Consider the following 23,364-nt stretch of genomic DNA (forward strand, 5'->3'; position numbering starts at 1 on the left):
ATCAGGTTTAGAAGGTCTCTTTCACCACCCAAGGGCCTGGAAACTTGCTTTGTAAATTTAGTTGAAAACTGAAATGCTGCAGAAATTGATGGGTCAGCCACAGACGGCCAGGTCCCATGTCCTACCATGTGCTTGCTTTACCGTGCCTGGTGCCAAGAAGAGACAAGGAAGAAAAAGAAGCGTAGAAGAACGTTAACAAAAAAAAAGCCATTTTATTGAAAATGAAATTAAAACTTCAAATTAATATTACAATCATGAGAAAATGCCAAACAATTCAATTTACAGTTGCAACATACAATACAAATAGTCCCTTTGAAGTTGAAGTAAACTGATCCACAATCATTGTCTGTGGCATAAAGCAGAGTGTTTGTACAATATGTGCATGAAAAGCAAATCTTGGGTGACAGCATTTGAAAAAATAAAAAACTAAAGCTTGTATTTACACAAAATGCTACAAATATTTTGTTCCAGCAGAAATTCAAGATTGGTAAAGCATATTTAACAACAAAAAAAAATTGGAATGTCACTCATATTACCTAAAGTTACTGTAAAAGTATGGTTTTGGCTGATATACTTAAAAGTACTGCATTTAAAAAAAAGCAAAGAGTTATCTGTAAACATGGAAGTAAACAAACATCTAAAAAAAGTTCTCAGAAAATGTTAAACTGAAATGCATTCTATTTAAAAACAACAAGAAATTCAGGGGGGCAGAGAATGGGACTTCTTTGAGCTCATGGCTGATCCAGGTTTAATTATTGCTTTTGCTCATGGCTTGCTGCTGCTGCTGCAGCCCAGTGTGGGACTGAGCCTTGCTTTGCTTAGGGTGAAAGTGCAAAAATTCTCCCCACTCCAGATGGTACCTGTGGAAACTGGTAAATCTTTGCTTAGGGGACTGCTGGCAACAAAGGTTCAAAACTAAGGAAGACACAGCAGCTGGGCTTTTAAAGGAAATGATAAATGCCACGTGAATGATGCTGTTGGATAAATAATTTCCTTTACTCTTCTGTCCCAACCCACTGCACCCGATCTGGTTACCCTCAGAAGAAGGGAGAGGAGGATTTAATCCTTCTTTCAGCAAAAGGGACATTGTGCCTGTTGTGCTGTAAGCCTTTGGTAGGATAAGAAGCTGGAAGGTAAAAAAAAGGCAATTTTTTTTTTCTTTAAGTCTATGACTGGTGCCAAAGATTGCCACTGCCCGAGGGGAAGGGCTGTCGTACCTTTGAGAGAACTCTGTTCTGCAATGCCAAGCACCTCACAAAAGCTCAGATAAATTGATATGATTCACTACATAGCACCGGTTGGGTCTGAAAATCTGATTCAAGAGCATTTCCAAGTGAACTTGAAAGCATTTTCTGAAAGCTCTGATGAACATCTCTGCCTCAGCCTGTACGACTCCCTCCATGACCAGCCTGATGTACTGGGACATATTTTCTAAAGGCACCAGGAGGGTTCAGGAGCTTGGGGATCTACTGAAAGTCAAGGGGCTGGTGCTCCTCCTCTGTCCACAGGTACTTAGAAAATCCTTTCCTTCCTATCTCAAGCAGGCAGAGCCAGGTCAGACTAGGGCACTGATCTACTTGATCAGGCATGCGTGCCTTGACTGGGTGGAGAAAACGTTTTCAACGTTTGTCCCTAAAGGTCCAGTTGAAAAACCGCGGGGACACAAACCGAGTCCTGTTGGTATTGGGCAAAACAAAAGTCTGGTCTGTGCTGGATTTATCCAGAAACAAAAACCAAGTGCTTGAATTTTACAACAAAGTCTTAAGGAAAAAAAAAAAGAAAATCTGGGTTGCTGCCTGCAGCCACTCTTAACAACATTTCGACACAAAAGCACCCTAAAAATTACTTAATATGCATACAGTAAACCTTAAAAAGCCCTTCTCAGCAATAACAAATAATGTACAAATATAGTACCTTTTATTAAATAGGAAACAGCTTGCACTGGCAGTACATCTCTTTTTCTCTTGCTTACTAAACAAAAAACAAAACTGAAATGTGTAACCAGACACTGGTTTTTTAAGTGCTGCTGAGACTAACAAACGTTACTTTACAGTTACAAATAAATGGACAGTGGTATGCTTCAAGCTACCACAAACCAACAATAAATAGAATCAATTACAGCTTCCATCTTTGAAGGAAAACTAAGTATTAGAAGAAAAACAAAGTGTCTTACTTATACTTTAAGCATACTTGGTATACAACCTTTAGAAGGCAAAGACTTTATTAATTTATTATTTTTAAGAGCATGTCATCACGCAGATTGGAGGGCTGTACCATGCTAAGGGCAGCTCGTTAACAGCTTCGCTGCTAACGAGCAGTGGTGGTGGTGTCCGGCTCTGTGTGGCTGTGCCCAATGTTGATTTGCTGCCATACTTTGGAGGTAGCCAAAGATCACCCAAGGAACAGCTTGGAGGAGGCTGTGGGCAGCGGTGACTGAGGCAGTGGAAGGAGGGAGCTTTGGCCAAGCCCACTGGCATGTGCTGAACATCCCACTGAGCCAGGCTTAACACCTGCCTGGGGAGAGCGTGGGGAGGATGACTCAGCTCCCACCACGTCCAGCCAATGCCATGTCACCTCCCTGCATGCCATGGCAGCCCTGGGCTGGGCAAAACTGGGGCTTCTCTGTGGGGTAGCTTGGCCACAGACAGGTTGGGGTTTGGGTGCTGCTTGTACCACTCCTGGTAGCCCCAGGGTGGCTTTGAGGGTGAGTTTGTGTCTTCTGTGTGGACAGAGGTGAGTATTGCTGCCCTCGTGCTTGTCCCTCTAACACGGCAACAGCCACATGAGCTTCGGAGCCACCACAGCATCTGCACGGCTCCCGCATTTAATGCTAATGGGTGGTGACTCGCTACCAGGCAGTTTCTGTCTCAAGTTTGAAAACTTTTAATTCCACCGAGTGGGCTGAAATTGCAAGGGGAGGGGAAAATGTTTCACCATTTCTCCCTTAATCCCACTTCTGAGATATTCAACAATTCATCATTTGCAAAATACGAGCTTTGAAACGGTTTTGATTTTTCTTTGGGGAAAAAAAAAAAACAACCCTGTCGAAATCCAAATTTTGCTGTCAAAATAGACCATTTTAAATATGAATCTTTTCAAATTTTGAAGTTCTGAGAAAAAATCCTTGGAGAAGAAAAAATTAGGGGAAGGGTGGAAAATGTTTCATCCTTCCTACCATTTTTCCAGTGTCTCCACAACTACTGATTAAAAGGCAAGACTGTGTTGAAGGCAACCAGACAGCTAATAAAAATATTTTAAACACAATATTTCCTTCATAAGTTATATAAAAAGATCCTGCATCCCAAATCATTTGATGTGGATGCATTTAGGTTGGGTTTGTTGTTTTTAAGTCACATTGTAAACTGGTTCACACTGGAACTGCTTTTCAGAGTTGGGTAAAGGTCTGAGGTTTACACTATTGCAGAAATGTAATAAAAAAAAACTAAACAAAACAAAAAACACTTTTAGAGACCGAAGTCAATATATCATTACATTAAGAAACGTTTAAAGGGTCCAGATGTCATTAAATAATTATAAATATTCTTTTAAACTTAAATGATGATTCATGTTAGCAAACAACCTCAAATTTTACACATTTATAATTTAAAAAAAAAATAAAAAAGAACATAGCCGAACACAAATACTATGTATACCATTTTGGCTCTAGTAATATATATTGCCATTTTCATATTTTGCATAAGTAATAACATTTTGGTTTTTGTTTTTCAAGGTTTTGGTTATTATTTTTGGTTTTTGGCTAATTGAAGGCAAAATGAACAGATACAAAAGCAAAAAGGAAACCCCGATGTTGGCTCACCTAACTTGAAAACTCATTCTCTTTAGGTACCCAAAAACAAACCAAGAAAGCAATGAACACAGAAATTCCAACCGTTATCCGCAGCAAGGCTCGGACAGAGTTTTTTGGGACAGCTGTTTTCATCTGAATGGATCATAGCAAAATGGAAGCAACTTGCTCTTTGCTTTCCTTTTTATGTGCACCAATACAAACCAGGTGAATTGCACTACAGGTGTGGAGAGGGTCCCATACGTTGTATGATTGCAACTGTATCTGGAGTTCATGGTTAGTTTTGGTTTTCTATTACAATAAAAGGGAATGCAGCCTTTGCCTTGCATCACCATGCTTCTCCTGATAGCCGGGGAGTCCATTCTCTCCTTGTTGGCAAAAGTACTCACTAGTTATTACAAAACTCTAGGGGAAAAAAATTAGAAGGAAAAGGTCCAAAAAAAAAAGAAAAAAAAAAAGGAGGGGGTGATTGTGTGTGTGTGTTTGTGTGTGTGTGTGTAGAAAGTACATTTTAAATATAAAACAAGGTAAAATGCTTCCAAGGGGGGAAAAAAGAAAATATGTGCTTTGATTCACATAATCTGAAACATGGGTTGTGGTATGTTGGTAACTCTTGTGTTATTTATGGCCATTATCATCCCATCTACACAGTTGCACATATTGGTAAAATCTGTTTTTAAAAAAAAAAGAAACAAAAAACAGGCACTTCGTAGTTAGTCGACCGTTTGGTGGTTTGGTGGATTTTTTTTTTTTTTTTTGGCTTGCGGAGGTCGGGCCGGCTACAGAAGAAATCTCAGTACGGCCTCCAAACGGACTCATCCATCCTGCCACTAGAATTCAAGACGGTTGGGGAGCTGCTGTGGCTGCCATCCGCCTCCACCCCGTCACTCTGGGTGGGCAAGTTAGGGTTTAGCAGTGTGCTGCCGTTGGACGTGGTGGTGCACGGCGGGAGCATCCTGGAAGGGGAGCGGTCCCCTCCCGGCACCATGGGGAACTGGTATGATCCTGACGAAGTGCCATAGTAGAGATATGGAGTGCTGCTGGTCTGGAAAGGTCCACTTTGGTTTTGGGAAGAGCCGGGGTAGGGTGGTGGTAGGTAGGTGTGGTAGTGAGTGGTTGCGGACATACCCAGTGACATGCCTGAGGTGACTGGCGGTGTATAGGTAAAGGTGGCTGGATAGTGCATTCGTGGGTTGGAGAAGCGGCTCTCAGTGAGGGATGAAATGCTTGTGAACTGCCTGGGATCTGAAAATGGGCCCAGCTCTGAAGCACCTAAAAAATTATAACAAAAGATGGGGGAAAACAATTCTGTAAATACCATTTTTTGTATCACGTGATGATAGAATTTTATTTTTCTAAGATAACCCACTTCTTTTGGCCCCCAAGAGAACAGCAGATCATATCAAGCAACACATTGCAAGGAACAGAGTCATACATCTGTCTTCTGGAAGTGCTGGGCCAAACTCATCCCTGGTCTAACTCCACTGATGCCAATGGAGGGAGCAGCATTGCCAACCTGAAGTGCTCAAAGGTCATGAGTCAGGTTGAAGAAAAAAAAAAAATCTCAAAAAATCAAGAGATTGAAAAAGAGCCAAAAAAGAAAGGGGACAAAAATTTTCTAAAATCTAGAGATTAAAAAAGAGTCAAAAAAGAAAGGTGGACTTGGAGTGGATTTGCCTTCTGGTTTCAGAGTTTTGAAGGTCATGTGTCTCTGTTTTTTTGCTTGAACCTCTTGAGAAACTCAGGTCTGGTTGCACACGAAAGCTGAGATTCCCACCTCAGCACAGGCTGTCAGGAGCTGGGATTTCCAGAAAAGCAGAAATCACTTTGCAACTTGTAGTAAAGCTACAAGAGCTGGCAACGCCAAGTTAACTGCACCACTGACACCAGGAGAGTTACACTGGGGGTGACTAAGACCCACTTCTTGCCTTAAATCAATTTATTTAGGTGAGAATCTGCTCAGCTGCTTCCTTTGGCTAAAAATCAGTTTGCTGCATCCGAAGGATGGACAAGGCCATTAAGCTGATAGAAAAAATGCAGATTTTACTCTTCAGAGAAATTGATGGAAAATTACAAGCCCAACACTCTTTTTTGCCATTGAAAAAAAATTTGTTTTCGTATGTTGTCTCTGCAGTCTGGTTGAAAAAAAAAAGACCACACAGTTTATGACTACTGTGAACGTCTGGATGGTAACGCTGTGAATTGGAGTCTAACGCAAAACAGGGATGGGTAAACTCATTTTGCCTAATTTCTAATCCCACATCAAACACCCAAAGCTTTGGAGCAGAACTGGAAAGCAAACGTTAGCTTGGTGATGTGCTTAGGAGATTGTGGGATGGACAGGAGCAGAAGACAAAGATGGTGAAAGCTCGTACTGAGAGCCAGAAGAGTGGAAAACAAAGAGGGTGTGGGAAAATGACAGGGGGAAAGAGGGAAAGCCTAATGAGGAAGTACAGAGCAGGAGGAGGCAAATGCAATGGCCAGTATGCAGCAGACACATACATTTATAGAGAGCTGAAAAGAGCAGGGTGTAAATAAAGGGGGAAAATTATGAAATCAAATGGACCCTTCCTGACACTCCTACAGCTTTAGAACCCTCGAGATCCAAGGGTTCACTCACTTCTTTGTCAGTCTGCTGAACTTGACTTAACTAAAAGGAAAATATGGCATCTTCTAGATGCCAAACTGATGTGCTAAACAGTGAAATGTTCTGTGTATCCTCAGTTTAAGATGAAGCAATGATTTTCCTTGTAGACTGACATTGCTTTGTAAAAGAAAGGTCTTTCCAGCCCTTCTGTTCCTGGTCCACTCTGCTGCAAGCAACAGACCCCATAGCCTCTGCCACCCTGTGTGGCACATTTTAGAATTTAGATCACTATTCTGGCCTGTTCTCCCAGCTCAGTGAACCCATGCCTACAGTGATATCTAAAAGCAGCAGTGGGGCAAAGCTCAGGCACAGTTTGGGTTCAGGCTGGAGGACCTGGCCCACAGCCAGCCAAGCCTCCAAATCAGCCTGAAACCTGGGGATTATAATCCTCCATCTCTAACAATATTAAGCACAGAACTATAAGTGGGCAGTAAAAGCCCATTCCAAACTCTGATGACAATATGATTACTATTATCTTTATCTGGGGCTGATCAGTGACCTGTGGGTGAATGGGTCTGTCTCCATCATCAACCCCTCCAACCACAGCTCCCTGGAATGTAATATAACTTGTACCTTTACAGCAAACACTTTACTACTTGATGCAACTTCTTTCGTTCCCAACTGCAAACAATAGCCAGAGGCAATACCACCCAGATTCAAAGCTGTAATTTTGGAACACTATCCTTTATATTGTGAACAGGTCTGATACGTATCTGGAAATATAAGGTTAGAACATAATTTTTCCAGCTGCTCAAAATACTGAGTTTCAATCTGCTACTGCTTATTCTCTTTTCTCTTTTTTTTTAATTTTTATTTATTGTTATTGCAATTCTCCCAGCAGTTGCTCTTGGTTTACCCTGATAGAAGCTAAACAAGGCTTTTACAATCAAAGGTGGAATTGGTATGAGTCTAAGGGTGTAGAAGAGCATTGGTATTTTTGGTTTCTTTGCAACCAATACTCTTTTTTTTCTTAATACAAAGGTCACCACACAGTTTTACACATTAAAAGGCAATCTTCCTTTCAGAGCTAGATCCAAATATTATCTGCATGGTGCTGCCAAGAGATTATGTCTGTGTGGAATGACTGGGAATGTGCACACCACACCTAGGCATTTCAAATGTGGGGCTGCAGACCTCCTTATGTACCCTAGTAAATCCACACTTGTTTGTTTTTACTGTTGCTTGTAAAGCACAATCGTATTTACCCAGAGGCCAAACAACCATAACCCTGTCTTATCTCACTCATGGCTGTGTCTGCACAGCTCCTGCATACTCACTTCTCCAACTCCCCTTTTGCCCAAGTGTCTTTTGCTGTCTCCATATTTCCCTGCACAGGGCTGCGATTTGTTCCCAGCCTTATTGTATCTCCATTATGTAAAATCTTTTTTAAAGATCAGAAAGAGTTCTCTGTTTTAAAGTCTCATTTCTAAGGGAAACTTACTAAAAAGTCAGCTCTAAACCTCAGCTTCTTGCCATCCTAACTGCTGTTCCATCTTGCTGATGCATTTTCACTCTCCTCCTCCTCTTTTCTCTGTGCTACCTCCTTATGTTAAGGTTGATTTTGGTTTGAACTTGGAAACCCCAGATTCCTATTCATTTATACATGTTAAGCTCTTTGCTGGGCTGGGAAGAGAAGTAGTTCTACTGGGTATGGCACCCATCTTTGTAAATCTAGCTGTGCACAGTGACGTGGATCAGCAAGATAGTAACATGACAGTGCAAGTATATAATTCATAATAACTATAATATTATAATAATTTATTTATTCCTCTCCCCAGGAGGATTAAAATTCTATGCTAATTTTTCCTTTGTCAGATCAAGAAAACCATTTGCATCTGTGAATTCCCACTCTCGTGATAGCTTGCACTAAATGGGTGAAGCACAGACTCTCTGCTCTACATCATGGGCACCACATTGCAAAACAACACTTGTATGAAGAAAATAGACTTTATTTTGTGCCACCAGAAAGAGGGACACATCGAAGAGCACAGCAACTGATCTTCTAAACAGCCTCATCAGCTGACTGGGCTTAACAATAACAAAAAAAAAAAAAATAGAAAAAGGTGTATTTTTGAAAAAAAACCTAAACATTTTACATCTGAATGAGTCCAGGTTAAACTATTTTTAAATCTTCCAGCCTGATTCCTTCCTAACATAGCCTGGCACTCCAGTTTTCTGAGAGCTAAATGTTTAGAACAGAAAAGTGGTCATGTTAATATGCCAATATATATGCTAACATCCCAGATTCAAGAATACTGCTCCAGTGTGTTTCATATTTAGAATAAGAACAATTAAAATTCCATGTGGCTTCACTTATTTTGATGCAGAAGCCTCATTAAAAACCCTAGACCTGGGCATTTGCCAGCAGCCAGCTCAAACTGTTTTGTGTTTGCGCTTAAAACCCAATTTTACCTGTTGCAGCTCTGCAGCTCCACCATTCACAGCTGCATGTTTGCCAAGGTCATTTTTCTTTTGCAGTTTACAGATGCAAGCTAATGCAAATTAATGCTCAGGTCTCAATTAATAAGCTGCGCTTGTGGTTTGCAGAAAATCAGGCAACAAATTTCTGTCAGGTTTACAGCACTTTGGTCAATCATTCCCAATTTTTAAAGATCATAATGTACTGAGGACAGATTAACTCCTTGTAGGTACAGCCAGCTGACATCTACTTTAAAGACTTACAGGATATTTTTATAACTTAAAAATATTACAATTTGTTTTGTTATTTATTGCTATAAATGGTCACTAACAAGAAAAAAAGTCCCCTTGAGTTATTTCACGTTTCATAGGGAAATTTCTAGCTCATCAAGTCAATGCAGAATCTTTCGATGCATGAAACCAGAGTAATGCTGTATTCACTGAACAGTCTGTCTTGAGGAAATTCAGCAACATATAGTTAAATTTATTTACCAGTAGCTAAATGATTCCCTTGTGTTTCAGGGAACTTCAGTGTTAAGACATTTGCTGAAGTCGAAACTAGGTTTTGTGGGGTTTTGTTCAACAGTTCAATTCAGGCTGGGACATTGTACTAATTGACCTATTAAAATAGTTTTTTCCTTCCCAACATCTATGTCTCTGAATTATAAGCACAGCCTGGATTACTTACAGCTGATAATATCGCCTTGGATGAAACATGCCACACACTTCACATGATGAGACGATTTCAGTCTCTTACAGCTTTGCCAAACTTTAAATGTTCTGGTTGAAATTGTCCATGCTGGGCGTCTGTCTCAGGCTAAATTTTGATTTATGCATTTATTTGTTTTTAAAATTTCAGCTGAAACTCTTCTGCTGGGAAAAATACATTGTTTTACCAATCTTAAACTCTGAGGAGCCTTCCTTTGAAAAGCTGTACCAGTTCCATGCTTTGAAGTAAGGACTTGAACTTTGGAATAGGAGTGGCTTTTGTGTGAGAGATGTTGTCATGAAAATCCAGCCAAATATGAACAAATCATAAGCACTCTGACTAAAAATGGGCAGAAAAGTCTGTGCCCCTACAAAGACACTTGTCTAGAGACTGGAATGAAATCCAGGAGTCACAAGTCCTAGCATTTTTTCTGCAAACATTGCTGAAACACAGGGACATTGCCACCTGTCCCCATGCCAGCCTAAAAAGGATCAGTCCATCGATGGCTCCATTCTTTGGGATGGCAGACCCTGAGTGAAAGGAGACCACGTGGGTGTTCCTATAACATTGCAAAGTAAAATTTGGGAAGGTGGGGTTACTTGGCGTTTGTTTTTTTTTAGAAATCTGAGAAACTATAAACATAACCAGAGGCAAACAAAGAGATATTATTAAGGTTACCATGTGAAGAGTGAGAAACTTTGGAAACACCAGCATTCAAGTTACTTCTCCAAATGCACTATGACAAAGCATTCAGCTACACAAGATGATATTCCTTTCTCATTAACTTGCCCAAGCTGGCCACCTCTGGAGATGCATCTGAGCTGAAGATAAGAGAAGACCATTGTCTATATATTCCCTAGATGCACTGCTCCAAGAAATCAGAAGGGGTGAAGTGAACAAAGTGAGAGAGACCCAATTATTTCCTGAGTTAACTGGATTTTATATGTTTCTGCCACATGGCTCCTACATGACTCAGTTGAAATGTCTCCAAATCCCATTTTCACTTCCCTCATTTTCTGTGTGCAGCTAAGATGTTGGCTTCTGATTTGCACGTGTGCTAAACATTCCCAGCTGCAGCTGAAGCCAAGGGGATCACAGGTCTGAACTCAAGGACACAGACAGAACTGAAATTGTGCTGTAGGTGACACACAGAGGGTGCACTGAACGACACGAGACCTTAAGTCTCATTTCTCTTTCTAAAGAGGGTTATTTTTTTCTTGGGAATATTGCACTGCAGTGAACTGTATACAAATGCTATGGCAGAAATATTAGAACAAAGCCAAGCAAGAAATTAAGGATTCCTTCTTCAGAACAGCACTTAATGCTCTGCAATAAGCAAGGCCTGAGGAAATGCAAAGAACAAGAAGCAAACAAAATATTGAAGAGCTGCTCATTAAGTTAGCACTGTCCATCCTGTGCACTGAATGAGACAGGAATCCCGTGGGAAAAGTATCATGTGATCCTGTAATTAAAATTTGTAATATAATGCATAAGCAGAACGAGACTGATTTAAAGTTGCACAGGCAATGTAAGTACTGCGATTTTCTAATTTCTGAGCTCCTGGTTTTGCCAGTCTGAAGGATTCTTTGCAGTGTGTTTTAATGGGCGAGTGATTATTTTCCATCTGGATCTCTTTGGATTTTCTCCCAGCATCCTTCTTTATCAGGGGGACAGTGTTACTTTTTGTTAAATTCTTGTTCCCTGTTATAAGGGAACAAGACTAACACTTATTAGCAGACAAACTCTGCTAATAAGTGTTTATTGAATCACACACAGCATCATCTTCCTGCTTTCTTCCAGGCAAGCCTCTGTCTCTCCAAAGCTGCTGTACCACCTTCCCTCTGGAAAAATGGAGCTTGGGACTGCAATTCCCAGGGATCCTACAGGGAACCTACAGAAGATACAGGGATACTTCCTCCTGTATCTTCTCCTTGCTGTAGCTGTTAGGTCCTGATCTCACAAACCTACATTGGTGCTCAGCTTCGTGCAGGAGCTCAGGGACATTCCTCCCACACATCCAGCAGCAAGTGTCGACATGCTGGGAGGGCAAGGCCCATGCAGCACCACAGAAATGATGCACCGGGCTTCTCCCTCCCTGGTTTGCTTTCCGGAGGAGCCCGTGTCATCTGGATTTTTTGAACCATTTATCATAGGAAATGATATGTTTTTAAATGCTCTTTTCCCTCCCTTTAGTTCAGGAGAAAAGAAAGTAAAAAGGCATTTGACATTTTTTTTTCTCAATTTCCTCCCCCCCTCCAGGTCACCCCAGAAAGTTCTCCTGGCAAACAATAGCAGCAGAAAAGGTGTGAACTGCCCCCCCTCCTCTTTTCTTCACCTCAACAAGGTGTTAACTTCAAGGCCTAGTTGGGACCATTTAAACTGCAACATTATTAAGCACAGCAGCCTCACAAAAGTCAGAGGGAGGAAGGAACACTTTAACCCTTTCAGAGCCTCACACACAGCAGGCAAGACCCTAATTCCAGTGCATCCCTTCTCACAGTCCCTCAGTACCCCTGTTCACACAGTAAACTGCACACTGGTGCCTCCTGGTATTTAGGTAACAGGTCTTTGGCACCTAAAATACCACAGATTAATTTGCAGATAGATGTTTTCATTGAATTTATGGTGCTGCACCTAAGCCCTTTGCTGGGAGAAACACCCCATAAATAACATAGTTAGTAGTGGCCATTAAAGTACCACTCGTGCAAATAAAGGAGAGCGTTTCTCAAACAGAGATGTTATATTGCTTAACACCAAAATTGGAGTTTCTCTGCATTTCTTCAGCCGGGGCTCTGTCATTACCTGTCCTGCTCCCTCAATAGCACTTTTCTGCTGGATGAAGTTGCTTTCCTTAAGGCACTGAGGTCTTGCTGGGTGACATTAAGCACTGAAACACAGGTGGCTGCTCTCTACACTCCCAGAGATAGCTCATCTAAAATTTAAGGAACATTAATAGGTAGAAAAATGTAACAACCAACCCCTCTTATATAGACTGTTGGGGGCAGAAATGAAGCTGTGGAAGCTTCAGCCACCACCATCTCATTTATAGATGTTGCCTCAGTTATACATGATTTATAAACCTTCCTAATGAGAACCACAGGAGGGGGACAAATGGTCACATTACAGAAATAGATTCTGGGTTGGTGGTTATGACCTGTGGATGCCTGTTGACCTGGTGTGATGGAGAGCCTCTTAACTTCTCAGCCTTTGCTATCTCATCTCAGTGACTCCAGTCTGGAGCTGTCACGGGTGATTTGGGTGCAAAGGAACTGGCAGTGTATCTAAAGCCCCCTGCTTGTTTAAAGTCTCAGGCCATCTACGGGCTGCACTGGAACCAAAGAGTAAATAAAGTTTCCTGGAAATAAGTCCAGGAGCTCTGCAGCACCGCATGGCACAAACACGCAGCACATGAGAGCGCAGCGCTCTACGCTCACTCTTCCCCAGCTTCTCCTGCCTGAATTTCAGTCACCGCTTTTCGCCAGCCGAAAGGCATCAGCAGGAGCACTTGAGGCTTTTCTTGGAGAGCAACCTCAGAGTGTTGTATACAGCAAGGGGGTGAAACCACAGGGCTGTGGAGCAGGCACGGCGATGGAGAGCAGCGGGACAGGAATCCTGAGTAAATCCAGTGAATGGGAAGATAATATACATCATGGCTCACAGGCTACTTTATTCCTTCTTTTTATTTTTTTTCTTCTTTTCAGAAAAATGTGCCTTTAACTGTCCAGTATAAATATTTGTTTCCAATGTTGTCATGAATTGTACTTTTCCACTGCATGCTACTAACTCAGAAATACCATCTGATCCTCAAGCAGACACAAAGGAACTATGTTTTGCAGGGACAGGGAAGGGGGGGAAGCTCTTGGCATTGCTCTGTTATTTCACCCTTTAAACCCCTCCTTTTCCCTCCCCATCCAAATTTTCCTTTTGCATCTTATTTGACTAATGGACATCTCTCCCGAGGACTGAGGATTCCTTGCTGCTTCTTGATTAAGAGTTTTTAAGAAGCCGTGAAGGAAGATATTTGAAACTGGATCTACTGTAGGATAGGAGCCAGCACACAGGACACCGTGTCTTTCAGAGAGGGCCACACACAGTGCCACTCCAGTCATATGACTTCTCTGTCACATCCTGAAGCCATTTCCAGCTCGTGTGCGAGTTTGTACTCCCATTTAGAAAAGGATGGGATATATTGGGAACACACATATGGAAACACTTTCAGGGAATCAGTTTCCATGAAATCCATAATAAGCCAAGTGGCTTCAGATGTGGCAGTGTGCCTCAGATTAGCCAAAAAAAAAAAAAAAAAGAGGAAAAAAAAGGAAGGAAAATTCTTCCCTTTCAGTCCTTACAGTCCTTATTTCAGTTTCAAGGGGGGGGGGGGGGGGGGAAGAAAATTAAAACCAACTAATGACTTATGGCTACCAAAACAGGGAGTCACAAAATAATACAACTAACAAGAGCACTCCTCCTCCCCCAAATAAGGACACTACTATCAGCATTCCTGCAGCTCCCAAAAAGCTCTCCTGACATCTGCCAAGCTCACATGGGGTCAGCAGAGCCATGGTCCTGCCTGTGCCAGCCTGCATGGGTTGGGCAGGTGCCCACTGTCTGGTAACCTGTGGGAGCAATTTTTTCCTTCCCTTACAAATTTTCCGTCCTTTTCTTTCCTTCCTGCCCTTCCAAAAGCTACAACTCAGTGATAAACTGTCCATTAAGTTAATCTCCTGGAAAATGCCGGATTCAGGAGAGGATATGCCGTGGATGGGGTTGGCTGTACCCGAGCCATACTAAAAGCAGGGTTTATTGTGGGATGGTGTATTTGGTTTACCAGGCAGGGGGTGGATATCACCTGCCTGCTGTCCTTGGAGCCAAAGCTCAAAAGCAACTGCCAGGTGCCCTCACTGATGGGTACCAGAGAGCAGAAAAATCCCAAACAGCACAGAAAAGGACTGGAGGCCACATCAGTGCCAGGCAGGAGGGAAGGACCCAGCTCATCCAAGCTACTGTGGAATAATTGCACGGCTGAGGAAGTGGGAAGAAGCACAGATCAAGTGGCAGGAGTTCAAATGGGAACTGGAGAGATGCTACGTGCATCTCTGCAACAGATACCCGCCTTTTTATCACGAGAAAATAACCAGGAATTTGGCTGCTAATTGGGGCCGTATCCTACAAACCCTACTTTTCCTGACAAACAAATGACTCCACAAATAGTCCCTCTGTTTCCAATAGGGTTATTTGCGGTGGGAGGGACCACCCAACATGTGAGGATCAGGCCCTTCATTCGCTCACTTCAAACTTCCACAGCCAAATGTGAACACAAAAAAAATACCCACAAACTGCAAAGGCTTTTCCTCACTGCTGCTAGAAAAGCCCTGGACTAGGATGGCTGTGGAAAGGTCTCGTGTGCTATTAATATGATGCTCTTCCTGGCTTCCGCTGCCGAAACGGGGATTTGCCATTTGTTTCTCAGGCTGGTTCTTTCCACTCAAGCCCCAGCACAGTAACTAACTGAAAACTTCTGCATCAAGGAGAAGGTCTCTTTTAAAGTTTGGCTTGGCTTTGCTTTCAAAGAGTTGTCTGTATATTTTAGAATATGTAGAACTTGCCTTTGATTTAAACCTCGCTCTTAACAATAGACAAGAGACGATTTCTCTACTGAACGATTTAAACAAAAACAAACATATTTTGGTTACTCGGCCTTGTTTCTCAAAATGCTCTGTTTTCTTTTTTTTTCCCAGAGAAAAATCAAACCCTACAAATGGTTACACTTCTGGCCAAAAAAACTTAAATTCACAAATGCACAAATGTAGATAATTCTTGTTGTTTTTTTTTTTTTTTTTTGCCCTGAACAATATCATACACAGAGAAAGAAGAGCACCTCCCCAGCCCCCAGACATCCATAAAACACGAAACCCCCTCATCTAAACAATTAAAACCATACTTTTCTCCTCCAAAATAACTTCTGCCTTCAAAGGGCTTTTTCAGCCTCGGTCCCTGTCCACAAGCAGGGCCATGATGTTGATTTCTGATCCTCCCCAGCACGCAGTCCCGTGTCCCCAGAGGGAGAGCAGCCGCCCCTGGTCCTGCGGAGGCAGCGGAAGGCGGCTGCCTGTGCTGGGAGCCGGGGCTGTGCAGGGGCAGCTGCTCCGAGGGGATGAGGGCACTGAGCCCACGGGACTTCTGGCTACTGGAGAAAGGAGAGGGGAGATACCAGGGAGGCATTTCCATCTTAGGTTGAGGATTTTAGCAGCAGGCGCAATAATGCTGTTGGAGTGAAAACAGTGGAAAATAACCCAGTGACGGCCAGAGTTTTTTCCCTTACGGTGAGAATACATTTCCCCCAAGTAACACAAACAGTAGTGACATTAGGCCCTGTGATGAAATGGTCAAACACGTCAGCGTGACTCAAGACTCACCAGCCAAGGAAATTTCAGGAGGCTCAGGGTGAGAGGGAGCCCTGTGGGGAGAGCCATAGGTGAGCACCAAGCTGAATCCTGCTTCCATGTCATGGGGCAGAGTGAGAACAGCTCGGGAATGACAACCTTGGCATGGCAGGAGCAAAGCTGTGGCTCTATAGCCACAGAGCAGGACTTGCAGGACCATCACCATGAGCTTCAAGAAGGTGGAGAAAAACCTTGCACAGAACTGCTGGTCTTTTTTTGCTGGAGCTGCTGCTCTCATAGCTAAGAGTCAAAAATACTGAGCTGTGTAAAGATCTACAGAGGTTTCAGTCCATGGCTTTAGGCACTCAGTGCCTGTTTAGAGACCAAGCTGCCACAAAATTCAGCAGAACACAGCTAAACATAGCTGTACAGAAGGGCTAGAGGCACTGTATCCCTTCTTATGTTCACTTTAACAACATACAATTTTCAATCTCATTTAATAAAAGCTGTGTAAATCCCTCTGTATATTTTTTTCATTCCTTTCAGACCTAACCTGAGCTTCCTATTAAATTAAGGTGAAATACTGTAAGCAAAGTTTCAATCCATTATAAGATGGTCTACACAGCATCTCCATTCATCAGCTGAGCTGAAGCTTAAACCAGTCCAACTATGAATACCTCTAAATAAATGCTTCTTCTCCATAGTGTAAAGTCTGAATATGGGTTTTATCCTCCCAGGAAGGTAGTGATGAGAAAAAGAAACAGACTTGAGTCTGTAACAGCTCACACCATAAACATGCTGGAGGCTGTTTGATGTACAGCCCCTTAGGCTATACCACTAGCAGCTCTTTAGACCATCAGTAGAGATTTATCTCAGATATGGTATCTTGGATTTTAAGTTTAGATCAGCACTAGTGATTGGGAATAAATAGAAAGCCCACTTAACCATTACAGCTGTTACATGGGAAAATGTGATACAATGCTTTCTGGCTTTTGCTATTGATTTATTTTGTGAATTTGGGCAAATAATTTAATCTTTCCTGTGTAAATTTTGCTTACTAGACAATGTATATTTCAATACTTCATATTAGCCAAATGACAAAAGTTAGTAATACAGTTTAGAAAATACTATGAAATCCTTTGCTGGAAAATGTTGTAAAGTTACAAAGATTAAAGGTAAAACCCAACAGACATTTTTTATAAGCTCTTCAATAGGTGAAGACACAAAAAAATTGGAGGTCAGACAGAGCAAAGAGAACTTGACTTGAAATAAAATTTCATAGGCAATCCTGATTTCTGAGATAAAAAAGATGCATACAAACTCAGCCTGAATTAGCACCTTCAGTTGCCTTCATTTGCTTGAGAAAGCAGCAGCAGAATTGCTTTAAACCAAGCCTCCAGTGCATCTGCAGCACAGGCCAGTGAGAGCAGGAGCTGGCCCAGCTGAGCACCAGGCGCCGGCTCCAGCCCCACTGCGGCTGGAATGGCTTCCTCCACGGGCAAACAGCCTGTCCAAAAAACAGCTCCAAACCAGTCTGGCCCACCTACATGGGCCAGGCCAAATGAGGAACTGGTTGGGTTTGGACTACCCTTAAACCCAGCTTCCTATCTAATTTTGGAATCTAATACAGTGGCTCCCAATTCGGCTCCGGCACTGCTTAGATCCTCCCTGTGCACCTCTTCACCCATAAAAAAGAAAACAACACGGGTTGGCTTTAAGCAGGAATCAAAATGAAAACAAAAACAAACAAAAAAAATCCCTTTGGAGGGAGATATTTGAGAGAGGAAGAGGGAGAAAGCGGGAAGAGAGGTGCCTTTTTCCCATTGCCAGGATTCCTCTGTGGCTCCTCCAGCCATGCCAGCATCCACATCACAGTTCCCGGGGACTTCCTCTGAGCAGCTTCTGTGAGATTCCTCTTCTAATGAGCCATTTCATCTTGGTCTTATGTTGCTGAGATTTTGTGTCAGCAGCCCTCCTGGTGTTTTTGAGGCACTTGCTTCCCTTCCTATTTGGCCAGCCAGTTACCTTTGCAGAAGGCCTGTTTTTCAGTGGTCATTCCCAGACTGGATCCCAGGCCTTGAAATTTGCACCCTTGAAGGTATCTAAATGTTTATGATCTTTTCACAGAGGTCTCTATACTTTCTCTATACTGTCCAACTCTGTCTCTCAACTGCACTCAAATTAGCTATTTAAACTGTAATTAATTTTTTTGGCTGGGATCCCTTCTTTGGGACATAGTTTGATTTTTGTTTTCAGTGGCAACAACACACATAACTAGTTGGCTCCACTCAACAGGAATCATTTGCAGATGTTTGATCCTATTTCTCCACACAGGAGCATAGATCATATGATCTTACAAGGTCTCTGTCAGTCTGATCAGACTGTGACACTACAGACCTACAGGAAATATAATTGATCCAGCAGCTCCTTTGAGGTTAATTCCCACCTACCTAAGGGTAAGCAGATTCACGGAGCTGTGTCAACAGCTATTAAATACAGAATATATATATATTTTCTGATTTTGAGCTCCAGGGGAACTGAGGGACCACTTCTGGCCAAGCTGAGAAGGTGATGGGTCCTGGATGGTCCCTTGGCCTAACCTGACCGACACAATTTGCTTCTCATTACAAGTGTGGCAAGCAGCTTTTCCTTTCTTTCCTGCTTGTTCTGAAGCCTGGAAAGAGGTGAAGAGCCCCAGAGCTACTTCAGTACCCTCCTTAAAATTTCATTTTTTTGCAAAGAAACCAAAAATACCAATGTTGTTCTTTGCAACCCCTGCCACCACCTCACTGATTCCCTTCGTGTTCCAATTCCCTCTTGTACTGCATTGCACATCTTGTAATCAAGCTGTACTGTACCTAAGAGTTCAAATTCATAGGGGACAGGCTGATTTCCCTTTTTTCCTCCTCCTCTATCGCTGTAAAGTCCTTAGCACAAGGGGGATGAGACCTCCAGACACCATCACAATACAAACACTCTCTGCAGCCAGCAGTGATTCCAGCAGAGGTTCATTAGCTATTCCCAAATACAACTATTGCTTTGATCACTGAACTGCACTGCTTGCAGGAGCCAAACCTGGATGCTCCAGCTAAAGCCAAAACCTCAACTGATGCCTTGACAAGGGGACTGATCTCCAGTTTGTGGAAATTTTTCAATCCCACAATCAGCTTTCAACACAACACAAAACATCATTTCAGTGCAAAATTAAATATGGCAAGCTGTGTTTTTACAGACATCTATCCAATAAAAATGATGTGCCTCATAGATTTGGTCCCGTACCTGCGCTTCAAACTGGTTTTCCAAGCAAGCCCATTGTGAATCCTAGTTAATAAACTTAACCAAGATAGACATACCTTTAGCTGCTGGCTTTATAATATTCTGCCAATTCTAAACAGTACCTGTTTAATAGGAAAGGGCATTAAAAAGCAGTGATGCCTATGGATCAGACAGTGATAGCCCAGTTAAACATTAAAAATAACGAGTGGAAACCACACATGTGGCATCACTAGAGCTTGTGTAGGGGCTTTTCATCTCAGCTAAATGAAAGAGGCTTTGTGGGTATTGCTCCTAACCCAAGCATACCACCTTTCACTGCTCACTGCCAGAGATTTGTGATGTTAAGAGATGGAAAGATTGCCATGAGATGCCCTACCCCTCCATTTTGCTTTCAGAATTGATCCTTGGTTTAAAACTTTCAAGGTGTTCTCTCTGCCAATGCTCCCCTTTCTTACTACTGCTCCTCTTTCTCACACAAGCCCAAGGAGGCTTCTTCTAGCTGCCGATCCCAGCACTCCCAAGTTACAAAATAACCCATTACAGCTAACACACATGGCTACCACAGGATAAAAGATTAAATGGATGATTAGAGAGACTTTTGAGAACAACAACTGGGAAGTTTGGAGATGACATGGCCCAGACAGGGCTGAGCACACAGCACACTGACTCCTCTCCTCCTCCAAATGCACCTTGAAACCACCACAAAATCCCCTGCATTAAGTGCATGATGATACCTCTCTTGACAGAACTAAACTTCTTCACACAATGAGAACATTGCCTGGTCCAAGTAATCCCAAGAGATTAACACAGTTTCAACTGTCTATTTGCAAATTTGCCTGTTGAATAATTAGGATTGTGGAGAGCAAAGAGGCTGCTCTGGCTGGGTGTCTGCTCCCCAACAGGGCCACAGCCTCAGCTCTGAGCTTTGCTTTTGACAATGGAAATGCAAACTAAACCTGGGAGGAAAAGCTCCTGTGATTATGGTTTTGTTTCTTAAAATGGAAGATTGGACAGTGCAGGAAAACTAAGTGAGGACATGCATCCTACTGTTTTATTCCTTTATCTCCATCTAGGGTAGTGTCTGAGAAATTAAATTCATTTTGTGAGGACTTTGCAATTGGACAAATACAAGGGCAGAAAAATTCTTAAAGGAATTGCAGAAGCCCACAAAGGCAGTGAAAAATGCTCACCCAGTCCATTTTTTCAGGTGGGTTGGAAAAGTGGAGTGCCACTAGTAATTCAACCAAAAATAACACCTTTTCAGCAGATACAGTAGGAGTTTGGCTGATTAGGAAAGGGAACTTCCATGATTTGACAGATTATAGTGAAGCCACAGCAAACTGAATTGACCAAAATATTTTTTCACAGTCCCCCTTCAGATTCTTTGCAAGTCAAACCAGTTCTGTCCTGCACCAGCCAGTTCCCTGTGACTTCTGCCACCTCCCTGAGACCCACCACAGCCTCCTGTCATACCCACCTCCCTGTACCTGTCACCAACACAGGAACCCATGAGACCCTCAGAAATCAAAATCAGTGCTACGTTCTGGCAGACAAAGTTACTGCAAAGTTGTAGCAAGTTCAAATGAGTGGAAACTAAAGTTAGACAAATTCAGACTGGTAATAAAACCCAAATTTCAAAGTGAGGTCAATTAGCATCTGTAACCAAAGGCTGTGGTGGGTTTTGCTTCCCTGGAAATTTTTCAATTAAGCCCAACTGAGTGTTTGGGCTTTCTTTTTTTTCTCAAAGGTTGCCCTCAAGTTCAAATGAGAGCTAATTTGGGGAAATCTTACACCTGGGTTCAAAGCAAATGTTCACATGGGCTTCACTGTACAATAATCAATGAATTTATACCTCTGTGGAGATTTGCTTATGGCAAACTATTCTTCCTTGTGCCTCACAGATGAAGCTTCACCATTGTAAAAATCCTCACACTCCACAAAAATTCCTTGGACACAGCAGCACCACCAAGCACCATGTGGGTACAGGGTTGGGTTCTCCCTGAGGGGCCACTCCACCACCCGCACACTGCTCCTGCAGACATGGGGAAACTGTCCCAAGCTCAGGAAGGCATCTCCTGCTTTTGATCCCTTCCCTCACTGCCTTTTGAGTCAGTCTGAAAGCAAATATTAAGAGATTTCCAGATTAGTGTCCCCAAATACACTCCCTTTATGCATATGAAGTAGTTCCTTCTCCCTTAATAACATCCTTAGTGACCCACGTGAAGGTGCGCTCCCTCGTTTTATCTCATCCATCTTCGTCTTCTTCACTGCCTACATTGTTTGCTTTTGTACAACCACAGAAAAGCTGAGCCACTTGCATGGCTCTTGCCTTCCCTTTTGTACCAATATCAGCCCAGTATCACTAGTATCAAAGCTCTTTGAAATATGACAGCCAAGCTGGCAGGACACCAGGTTCTTTTCTGCTAAAACATCCATCAAGAGAGGAAGAGATTTGGTCATGACTAAAATGGGGCCAACAACCATTACTAAACCACTTCAAAAAGGTGTTTTTGAAGCTCTGCTGGTATCTAACACTCCCTTGCTGACCAAATTCAGTGTGGTCAAATTCTGAGTGGCCAGAAATGAGAGGAAATTTCAATGAAAACCAAGGCAGCTGCGGCTATTTCTACCAGCAGCAGTTTTTACCTCTTGAATTGTACTTTTTAGCGTAAAATTTGCAGAATTTAAACCATTCAGCTCCCGAAAGGGATATGATACTCCTTTACCTTATCTTCTACCAAACACAGTCACAGTCTGAGAAGGACCAAATTCTCCAGCATTTTATGGAACCATTTAGTAAATTCATATTGGCCAATTAATAAAACCCAATTCAATGCAACAAAGACACAAGGCCACAAAGACTTAAGGGCAACATTGTAGAATCACAGAATGGTTTGGGTTGGAAAGGGCCTTTTAAAGGTCACCTAGTCCAACCCTCCTGCCATGGGCAGCAGCATTTTCAACTAGATCAGATTGCTCAGAGTTCCATTCAACCTGGCATTCAACAAAATGTTTCCAGAGATGGGTGATCCACCACCTCTCTGGGCAGCCTGTGTCAGTATTTTGCCATCCTCACAGTGATGATTTCTTCATGTCTGATCTAAATCAACTCTCAGTTTAAAGCCATTCCCCCCTTGCACTGTCACTCCATGCTCTTGTCAGAAGCCTCTCCCCAGCTTTCTTGCGGGCCCATGAGGGGAGGGGGGTAAATAAGTGGACCTGACCACCCTGTATGTACCAGGGAGCTTCACACATGAAGATCCATTTCCTCTCCACATCAGCACACATGTGAGCCTCCCTCAGCTGCCATCGCTGGCTCCATCCTAGGTAGAAAATTAACAGCAATTCCAGAAAGGGAAGGGAGAAATCATCAAACGCCTTTGCAGAAGGATGAAACAAAGAGCTTGATCCCACAGCCTTCCTGTTAGAGGCTTATTGACTTTATTGGGAACACACATCTAGGTAGTGGCTCAGGATCTGTCCCTTTGGAAGTCTGGAATTGAGGACCCGGTTGCCCCACTAACAATTAGCATTCTGTTTACAAAACCCAGCAGAGTCAGTAAGAATAATCATTACAAAACATGCTCAGACTGTGATTCCGGTTTAAGTTAATATAATTTTAATGAGTTCTTCAGAAAAAGCCTGGCACTTATGGAAAATTTCCTTAATTAATATCAGACCCTAAATTAGTAATAAAAAAAAGCCCTGAATATCATTTGGTCTCAAGCTGGAACTAAAGTATGTTTTGGCATCATTACTAACTGTTAGCAGCAAGTTCTGGAAACAGATGCAAATCTTGATATGTGTCCTGAATATAAAACACATTGCAAAAAAAGTTCAGATAAAAATATATCTATACATCCACATATATTTGAGTGTGCTATTTCCTGCCTGTATCAGCAACAAATTTATTCCATTTCAAAACATTCCACTTGTTTCTTTTCAGTACTTTTTAAAATCCCTTATTTCAGGAATAAAACTCCTTCCCTCTGCCTTCATTTTTCCTGTTTATTTCCTCTCCCAACAGCCGTTTTAAGTAAATGAAAAGAGCTTAAAGACACACATTGTAACATTCAAACATCTGAAAATCAGCCCACTTGTTTTACCACCTAAATATGGGCATAGG

At 42.3% G+C, this 23,364-nt stretch overlaps 1 protein-coding gene across 8 annotated transcripts in view; it reads right to left on the reverse strand.

The window, feature by feature from the left end:
* RUNX2 (RUNX family transcription factor 2) overlaps window positions 1-23,364 on the reverse strand; it is a 216,668-nt gene that overhangs the window by 64,176 nt on the left and 129,128 nt on the right. For 6 of the 8 annotated variants that reach the window (XM_066547582.1, XM_066547584.1, XM_066547587.1 and 3 more), the window contains one exon: window positions 4,599-5,077. The exons of the other annotated variants lie outside the window; for them this stretch is intronic. In XM_066547582.1, coding sequence (XP_066403679.1) covers window positions 4,599-5,077 — 479 coding nt within the window. Of the gene's footprint in view, window positions 1-4,598; window positions 5,078-23,364 lie in introns of those variants that run through there. 8 annotated transcript variants of the gene reach the window in all.

The sequence above is a fragment of the Molothrus aeneus genome, chromosome 3, assembly GCF_037042795.1.
Source record: "Molothrus aeneus isolate 106 chromosome 3, BPBGC_Maene_1.0, whole genome shotgun sequence".
In the NCBI taxonomy this organism is placed as follows: Eukaryota; Metazoa; Chordata; class Aves; order Passeriformes; family Icteridae; genus Molothrus; species Molothrus aeneus.